The sequence below is a fragment of the Perkinsus marinus genome, assembly GCF_000006405.1.
Source record: "Perkinsus marinus ATCC 50983 genomic scaffold scf_1104296953744, whole genome shotgun sequence".
NCBI lineage: Eukaryota > Perkinsozoa > Perkinsida > Perkinsidae > Perkinsus > Perkinsus marinus.
In genome coordinates, this window is record NW_003208392.1 from 10,119 (window position 1) to 19,260 (window position 9,142).

The 9,142-nt window shown below is 49.2% G+C and overlaps 4 protein-coding genes across 4 annotated transcripts; all 4 read left to right on the top strand.

The window, feature by feature from the left end:
- Positions 1 to 8: 8 nt before the first annotated feature.
- Pmar_PMAR013091 (glyceraldehyde 3-phosphate dehydrogenase, putative) lies at positions 9 to 905 on the top strand (the record flags this gene model as incomplete). The annotated part of the gene is made up of 1 exon (XM_002776320.1): positions 9 to 905. The coding sequence occupies one exon, from the start codon at positions 9 to 11 to the stop codon at positions 903 to 905; it is 897 nt and encodes a 298-aa protein (XP_002776366.1).
- Positions 906 to 1,590: 685 nt separating this feature from the next.
- Pmar_PMAR013092 (cdp-diacylglycerol--serine o-phosphatidyltransferase, putative) lies at positions 1,591 to 4,178 on the top strand (the record flags this gene model as incomplete). Its single annotated transcript, XM_002776321.1, has 14 exons — positions 1,591 to 1,955; positions 2,005 to 2,151; positions 2,244 to 2,385; positions 2,438 to 2,558; positions 2,591 to 2,746; positions 2,789 to 2,915; positions 2,968 to 3,058; positions 3,102 to 3,257; positions 3,346 to 3,443; positions 3,564 to 3,722; positions 3,768 to 3,815; positions 3,867 to 3,940; positions 3,986 to 4,064; positions 4,094 to 4,178. The coding sequence occupies 14 exons, from the start codon at positions 1,591 to 1,593 to the stop codon at positions 4,176 to 4,178; spliced, it is 1,848 nt and encodes a 615-aa protein (XP_002776367.1).
- Positions 4,179 to 5,955: 1,777 nt separating this feature from the next.
- Positions 5,956 to 7,597, top strand: Pmar_PMAR013093 (conserved hypothetical protein; the record flags this gene model as incomplete). The annotated part of the gene is made up of 8 exons (XM_002776322.1): positions 5,956 to 6,220; positions 6,285 to 6,365; positions 6,458 to 6,701; positions 6,915 to 7,026; positions 7,068 to 7,133; positions 7,183 to 7,252; positions 7,296 to 7,454; positions 7,506 to 7,597. 8 exons carry the CDS (start codon positions 5,956 to 5,958, stop codon positions 7,595 to 7,597), a joined length of 1,089 nt encoding a protein of 362 aa, XP_002776368.1.
- Positions 7,598 to 7,931: 334 nt separating this feature from the next.
- Positions 7,932 to 9,021, top strand: Pmar_PMAR013094 (conserved hypothetical protein; the record flags this gene model as incomplete). Its single annotated transcript, XM_002776323.1, has 4 exons — positions 7,932 to 8,141; positions 8,396 to 8,523; positions 8,786 to 8,922; positions 8,981 to 9,021. 4 exons carry the CDS (start codon positions 7,932 to 7,934, stop codon positions 9,019 to 9,021), a joined length of 516 nt encoding a protein of 171 aa, XP_002776369.1.
- Between the last annotated feature and the right edge of the window lie 121 nt (positions 9,022 to 9,142).

Consider the following 9,142-nt stretch of genomic DNA (forward strand, 5'->3'; position numbering starts at 1 on the left):
TCCCTTACATGCAGTACCTCCTCAAGTACGATTCCGTCCACGGTCAGTTCAACGGTACCGTCGAGGTTGGTGAGAACTCCCTCATCGTCAACGGTCAGACCATCCAGGTCTTCGCCGAGAGGAACCCCTGCGATATCCCTTGGGGCAAGGCCGGCGCCGACTACGTCTGCGAGTCCACTGGTGTCTTCACCACTAAAGAGAAGGCCTCTGGTCATATCCAGGGTGGCTGCAAGAAGGTTATCATCTCTGCCCCCCCTAAGGATGATACCCCCATGTTCGTGATGGGTGTCAACAACAAGGAGTACACTTCCGATCTCACTGTTGTCTCCAACGCCTCTTGCACTACTAACTGCTTGGCCCCTCTTGCTAAGATCATCAACGACAAGTTCGGTCTCGTCGAGGGTCTCATGTCCACCATCCACGCTACCACTTCCACTCAGTTGACCGTCGATGGTCCCTCTAAGGGCGGTAAAGACTGGAGGGGAGGCCGTTGCGCTGCTGCCAACGTCATTCCTTCTTCTACCGGTGCCGCTAAGGCCGTCGGTAAGGTCATCCCCTCTCTCAACGGTAAGTTGACTGGTATGTCCTTCCGTGTCCCTACCCCTGATGTTTCTGTTGTCGATCTTACCTGCCGTCTCGAGAAGGCCGCTACCTACGACGAGATCGTCGCCGCCGTCAAGGAGGCCTCTGAGGGTGACATGAAGGGTGTCATGGGTATCACTTATGATGATGTCGTTTCCACTGATATGTGCAACGACAAGCACTCTTCCATCTTCGATGTTAAGGCCGGTATCGCTCTTAACGACAAGTTCGTCAAGCTCGTCTCCTGGTACGATAACGAGTGGGGCTACTCCAACCGTCTTGTTGACCTCGCTGTCCACATGAGCAAGGTTGATGCCCAGTAAATGTTTCTTAATAACATACCCACCTTACACTTGCGATTAGATCGCGATGTATAGTTCGAGCTTGTCGAGCTCGATGTTTCGAACTCTTACTTTTGTTGTTGTGTTGGTGACAGTTACTGAATAGATATATCATATATTTAGTATCTATATGGTCTTATTAGATAAATTAATATTAACTATTGATATAATGACACAGATATTATGATTAGGTAAAATAGGGTATGTGGATATAGCATCAACAATATGCCATATTATATTATATTATATTATAAACTAATATATAACTACTAGTTATATTAACTCTCTCTCTATTAATAGTAATATCAATTAGTAATATAACTAGTTATTATCTAGTTATATTACTAATTGGAGCTATTATCTCTGAGGTTTTGGGTCTAGGGTTTCGTCATGTTTATTGTACAGTATCGAGTCAATACTATCAGCAATATCCTGTTCCATGTTGAGAGTAGTTTGTACATTGCCATGCTGTGGTAGTTGCATATCTAGTAGAGTTATCTTATGCTGAAAATGGGTTGTGACTAAGTTGAATTTCGAACGTATTCCATGGGGTGCGGTAGGAATCAATTGAATAGGTCGTGCCCAGATTTGTGAGGTGAACTATGGTCAGGAAGTTCCGATGTATGTGGGGTAGTTATTGATAATGGTTACAGCCTGTTGTGATGAAATGTCGGAGAAGGACGAAACTAGGATATTTTCATTCGAGATCCCAGACAGTGCAATAGACGTCTACTACACTCCAGAGGACTTCTATGAGGAGGTTTTGGCTCTGATACGAGGAGCCAAGACTCGGTGTAAGATGATTACTCTGTATGTTGGTACAGGGGATAGGGAGAGGGAGATGCTGAGGGCCTTGGGAAGGGAATGCAACGCACCTGAGAGGACACTGGTCATGGACTACTTACGAGGCACGCGTAAAGACCACAAAACAGGGGCTAGCTCGGTGTCCCTGTGTAAGAAGGAAGTATTGCACGATCATACAGGGGAGCTGATACGGAACCCTGCTGAACTGAAGTTCTTTTGCAGTCCGATGTAGTAATCGTTGAACTTTTACCGTGCGCTGGAAAGTATCGTTAGGAAGGTACAAAGGCGCTGGCCGGGTCTTCCTACGGGAACGACAGAATGAGGTTTTGGGGGTACAGCACATGAAGGCTATTGTCGCTGATGACACTGTCCTTCTCACAGGAGCCAATTTTGGTGGCAGCTACTTTAGGGATAGGCAAGATAGGTAGTATCAGTAGTAGTAGTAGTAGTAGTAGTGGTAGTAGTAGTAGTAGGACGGTGCTGAGGGGATGACACCTATGAAAGCATTTGTCTTAGGTGTCTGGTACTACGTAATTGCCCCGATATCGCTGAGTTCGTAAGCAGTGTAATAGATGCCGTGTCCAGTGCATCTATAGACGTAGGAGAGGCAAGGCATGGTCAACATCATGATGCTCCAAAGTCTAAGGAGACTAAAAGGGTACTATTGGGCCCTTGTTCAGACAGGGGACGGGCATTGTAATGTTGAGCAGATACTTCGAGAAAATTTTGAGAAAGTTTTCGATAAATTCAAGGACTTCAACGGAGGTAAGCTCCTCGCCTTGAGCCTGTTAGTGTACTTGAACGGAAGGGACGGCTCCACTGTTGGAAGAGGTCGTTATAGCTGCAATCTCAGTCTCCATCAGATTCACCTGTTCCCGAGCCGAAGAATACTAAGCGATGCATAGTCCAGGTGGGCATCCAGTGCGGATACCTCAACATGCATGCTGATCAAGAGCTGCTGTGGAGACTCCTTGAGATCATGGGGGATGGGGATGGTAGTCGGCTGGTGATGGCTTCAGGTAGTAGTGTTTGTGGTAGTAGCTCTACTCTACTCCTTACAGGCTACGCCAACCCTCCCCCTGGCATTGAAGGAATGCTTGCAAGTCGCCCTATCGATGTCATCGTCGCTTGTCCGAAGGCTAATAGTTTCTATAAGAGCGGTGGATTGAGCCAGCATATACCAGATATGTGAGGGCGTCTTGATGCTCTTCGTGTGGACGTAGACGTTGCTCGAATGAAGGTACACTACGATGGAGGTTGACTTAATGAAAAGATTAACGCGTGGAACGCTGCATGAATACGAACGACCGTACTGGACTTTCCATGCGAAGGTAGTAGCTACTGTACGGAGTGTTTTGTCAGTTCGTTGTTCAGGGCATCTGGGGTTATCGATCTGTCGGGTCTACACCTGTTGGATGCCTAGTGGGTAGCAGTAACTACGGCTATCGGGCGCGGGATAGAGACCTTGAGATGAGCTTCTTGTTCCGTACGAAGGAGGGCTCAGCCTTCAGTGGCAAACTGCAAAAGGAGGTAGTGAGGCGAATGAGCGCAAAGCACTGTGCGGGAGGCTAGTCGCTGTGGAGGGGTCTCTATAATCAACTCTACGCCGTCCATTTAGGTTGATAATATGATGGAGTATTCATCGACAGTACCGACCCCATCGGAACTGATTACCGCACGAAACATCCCAGCCTGGGTTCAGACTTTTACTAGGAAGTGGCTGAAGTTCTTTTTGTGATGCATTACGGGTTTCTGTGAGGCAGCAGTTGAGCATTGAGTGAATTCAAGGGTGGCTTTATCATGTTCGCTTCACGGAGGGGAAGGGAGTGAGTTTAGTGATCTCCTTGGAATGCCATTCTATCGTACATACTTCCTCGTCCACAACGAAGTGACCAACCATGAACTGAGGTGCTTGGTTAAGGAGATGGCTCGAGCAGTGACCAACAACCGGGGTGTTGTATTCAGCTTTGAGGACCTCGGCTGGAGAAATCTACCGTAGGGTTGCGATATTGGCTGTTTTGGAATACTAGACTGCTTCAGTTACTTCCTATTGAAGCAGGGGTATCGGCGAAAGTTCTTCTATGGGAGGTAGTACGAATGTATGGTGGAGCTGTTGTTGTTGTTGGTTCGTGTACTTAGGTGGTTTACCATGAACTTTGGAGCTCATCCGGCATCATGGAATGCCATTGAGGAGATAGGCCGTCACAACACGGGTCTGAAGTCGCTTACTTGGAGGGATGTAAGTTTGTTGTTGCCAGGCATTCTACGGCTAAGTACGGAGAAGGTTACGCCTTATAACAATATGTGGAAGTTACGGTACTTGAGGACCAGACTTGGGTCGTAAGAGCTGTAGATGTGTGGTGTAGGTCTACCTTTTACAAGCCTATCAGCTTCTATACGGGTACCACTGAGAAGGAGACCAACATGCCCAATGAGGACTTCTCTATTTGATAGGTATGGTGCTCTTTGTTGCATACTAGGGATGAGCATGTTTCTGTTCGCGTCCTACTGCGTTGTGTACCCTACAAGGGATGGGGCTTATCGATGAGTCTGGTTGAGAATTCAATGGTTGTTTTGAGGAACCTGGGATTGCTGCTCAAACTCATGTGGTCACCGAAGGCTCTGCTGGGATCACAGGAGCTGAGATCTGCGGGGACTGGGCTTCCCCATTGGTTACAGCTCTGTTCGTTGATGGCGTAGGTTCGAGTTAGACTTATATGGTTGCCCTTTTACGACCCTATTTGCCAGTATTTACGCGAATTCGGAGCGCCAGTGAGAGTAACGATTGCTATTGATGATCTGAGGTCTTTCCCGAGGGCTAATTGGACGAGTATCAAACCTAAGCTGATGAGCGCAAGTATGCGCCGCTACATCGGAGTGGTCGGGAATGGGAGGAATGCCGCCAATGGGTGCGAGCAGTTGGTGACTCGCGAGGTTTGCTGGAGCTCGCATGTGGCGTTGTGCCGTGTGACACGGTGACTGCTATTGCTATTCGTCAACAGAGATGGCTAATATCAATCAGATCTGTTGCGTCTGAAGTTGGTTCGGCATTGCCGAGTATTGGCAGCTATTAGTGAATGAGGAGCTCCTGTCAGCCAGACTTACATGAGTTGTAACGAAGGGTGCGTTGGTGGATGGGAAGAACGAACGAGGACTCGTTAGTTGTACTCAGTGGATTCGAGAGATGGACGGTAGTACTATCCAGGATGGGATTTGGGAAAAAGTTTTTCCTGCATGAATTTTCATCAATTCCGACGAACATGGCCGTGAGTGACGACGGACTGTAATGACCACGGCAATCTCGGTGGCTCGTTGTGTTCGATAAGCTGAAGGCGGGAGTACATCCCCTGGGAGTGACTCGGTATCTTTACCATCATCTGTGGATTCCTATATGGGTTGGCAACTACTACTACTACTACTACTACTACTACTACTACTACTACCTAGGGTCGATACGTTGTGCATCAACGAGGTGCCTTTTGCTGACTCCGACTTATAGGTAGACGACCTGTGAGTCGGAATCGACAACAGGCAGCCTCTGTACTCCTAAGGGGAGTACTACCTGAGGTAGTACTCGAATACCAGGGCACGGGGGTCGACTGGACGAGAATGGCAGTGGATGTCTGTTACGGCGGAGGATGCCATTTTCGCGCTTTTGTTGCGGAGTCGAAGTCCTGTTATTTACCCTCCGAGGAAGCATCGATTTTGGGCAACCAATGGGAGGAAGGGTTTGACTCAACCACGGGATGTCTTTTCTTTGACAGGACTTCTCGGTAGACACCAGTCGAGGTAGTATCAATGATGTATAGCAAGCGAACACCGGCTGGGCAGGTGGGTAGGCTGATGACAGCAGCAGCAGTCCTTACTGCAGTAGCGGATACGTCTAAGGTAGGGATAGTGATGTGATGCTGTGTCAGTGACATCTACCGTATGCCGATACCACCTTTTCCCGGAATCTCCATCCACCTGATTGGGCCTAACGAATGTATCAGACAGGGATCACGATGACGACCAACGATGGTCGACCATTATTTAGTTTCGGACCATCTCGGTCATCTTGCGAGGAGACGGGAATGGCCAGTTTATGAGAACAAGATGATGTGATTCGCACAATCCATAACATGTTTCAACGGCAACTCCCAGAGTTGTCCTTGCTGAGATCTCCATGGCCCTGTCTTTGCGTTAGAGTGTACGCCTATTTCTCCACAGTAGTTGCTTGATTCATTCCATGCGTGTCAACTTTGGTCGTGTAATATCGAGGCTTCGGCCGAACGACGAGACTCGACCGTCGCGCTCCTCTAGAGCGGCTCGGTACGCCGGATTGCCAGCCGATGGTTCCGTACAAGGCGAGGACTCCCCTGCTCGCGAAGCTTCCGTCACGACAGATGATGCCTCAGTAGAAGCTTTCGACGATGTGCTGTATGACGAGACGAATCCGTATCGAGTATGCGCGCGTCTTCTCCCATGTTTCTGCTGTGAGCCTCGAGGACTAGGTACGAGCTACCGCGAGTGAGTTAGCCAACAGTATGGTTACTTTGCCGGACCTGCCCCTGGCAGTGGTCATAGTCTATGGCATGGCAGTACTGGGTGTTGTCCTCGCTGCACTGATGGTTCTGAAGGATGCTTCGACAAGCGCTGGTAGGGATGCCGACTATAATTGAGTGCGACTGGCGGAACCGTAACGGCATCTGCCGTCGTCTAGGAGGTCTTTGGTTCGATTCGACCTTTAGGCTTTAACGACTCCTGTGACACACCATTGCCGCTGTGGATCACCCTATTCGTGGGCCGACATGTTTTGAAGGCCATCTTGGTCGCTGGTGAGTTGCCCTCTTGCTGGGTTTCACGAGCTACTCCAGATCTCTCAGTTCGCTTCTGGCTAACTCGTCAAGGTGGCCATGAGCTTGCCTTATCACGAGTTACTTCATGGATTGTCACCTGCAATCGGACGGGATACTACATCTGGATTCTCGGATGGTGAGTCATCATCTCTGCATGTGTGGTGCAGCTAGTCACGACTCGTCGTGCGGACTTCGAACAATCGAAGAGTACTGAAACGTAGCTGCAGACATCGGGAAAGGATGAACAGATCATCTACCTAGTTTACATTTGGACCTGAGGTTCCCTCCATCGCTTCAAAGAACGCCTCGCCATCATCGTTATTCTCATACAGTCTTCCCCTCTCTGCAGTTACCTCCTATGGGTCAGCAATATCTGCGACAGGGGTGTGTGGAACTTCGCCATGGTCATGTGCCTTATACAGTTCCTAGTGGTGGCTCTACCTGTTGCTATACTGTTTCTGGTGAGCTCTCTGAATATCGAACGTTCATATTACTCTCTCAGGTGATGTGCTGCTTGCCCTGTCTACTCTGTTTCCTTCCCATCATGTTCCCACCTGATGCCAACCAGGTAGCGCGATAATCATATCGTCGAGGTCGTTTGGGAATTCTCTCCTCAGATCGCCACACGTGACGATATGGTCCGCCGAATTCCCAAAACGGAGTACCACAGACTTTTAGAGGAATCAGGTAAACCACCATCCTTACCCTAGCTCTTCCATCGTCTGTGTAGGGTCACGATCACCGAATGAAGCCGTTGATGTGCCCGAGAGCTGCCCAATATGCCTATCAGATTTCAGTGACGATGATTCCGTTATGATCTTACCGTGCAATACACGGCACGTCTTCCATGAGCGGTGTATTACGCAGTGGCTGGCAGTTTCCCAACTGTGTAAGTCGTCTCCATACTACTGTTCGGAGCATATCAGCTGCTCATGGACAGGTCCCATTTGCCGTGCCAATATCAGCGATATGGTCGACCCCGAGGCAGGAGAAGGCAGCCCCCGTGATCTCGAGCTTGGGGACATCCGCTGACGTGCTGTTGGAGGGAGTGCTGGGCCCAATCGACTCCGCGATGAAGTCATTCCAAACAGATTTACAGCTTGAATGGGCCACTTTATAATTTTGTGATAATTTTAGTGATGACAGGATAACATTCCGTGTTGGAGGTGCTTGGGTTAACCACAAGAGGCTTGAGAGTTATGTGAAAGATGGTATTCCTCATCATCACGATCTGTCCTGATCTACTCCTGTCGGGCATCTGGTGTGCTCACAGTGATAAGGCCTGATAACGGCGTACTTCAGTTTCTTGTTTCATGAAGAGGGCGCCTTCTTGGGCCCTTCCTTACTGATATCTGCCACATCATACATGCTCAATTCAATCCTGTCTTGCACAGTTCGAAGAACTCCAGCAGTAGTGTCGCGTGCCCGACTCATAGCACGGGTAGCCGGACCGTCCCTACTATCGAGACGGATCTCCCCACTGCTCGGACGGGCGTTTGCCACCCAGTCTGGACCCAAGGACTACTACGACGTCTTGGGGGTATCTCGCAGTGCATCTCAAGACGATATCAAGAAGGTGAGCCTTATGGTTAGCCCTCCAATACTTTCCCTATGGGGTGAGATTCTCTACTGAGAAGTAGTCGGAGGCGGTATCAGCTCATGTCGGCTACAGGGACCCATGCAGCCTTGAGAAATAACGTCTCGCAGGGTTCGATAACAATGATAACAAATGATGTTCCTATTATGATGAATTTACATGGGAATTTTTTCCTGGATGATTCCCTGGTGGCCCAGGCTTGCGTAGTTCTCCCTGGGAGATGACGTTATCAGGCTTACCGTAAGCTAGCGATGAAGTGGCATCCTGATCGGAACCCCGACAACCGCAATGCAGCGGAGGAGAAGTTCAAAGATATTGGAGAGGCCTATCAGACGCTTGGTGATGAAGACAAACGCAGACAGTAGGCAGGGGACATGCGTACAGACTCACAGGCACCGAGCGACGACAGATGTCGAAAATGGAATGAATTCTTCACAATAATAAATGTTAGGGTGGAACCAGTGAACTGCCCAAGGTGGTTGAAATAGTCTCATTGATGCTGATCCCTGTTTTTCGAGGGATCGGCTATTTTCACATAAGGCTACTTATCTGAATATGGCAACTTTGTGGATAACCAATAGACAGTCTCAATGATTCGTTCCCAGGATTTCACTTGAGTCAAGGTACGACGCATTCGGTAGTGGCTCGTCATCTTATGGTGCCGCCGGCAGTAGCACTAGTAGAGGCCCGTCTGGTCCTAGCTATGGGGCCTCAGGACCCTTCCCAGGCAGTGGCTTCCCTCAGGGTGGCTTCACTGAAGGTAGGCATCTTATATGACTCCGCCATCGGAGAACGTATTCAGGCAATGTCCACTACAGACATATATCAATGGAAGAAGCCCAAGAGCTCTTTAAGGTAAGCTTCTACGCTGCCTGTGCTGCCCTGCTGCTGCAGCATCTCTTGTTCCTCACTCAGCACGCGATGGGTATGGATTTGGATGATCTTCTGAAGAACGCCATGCGAGATGGTTTTACGAGTGC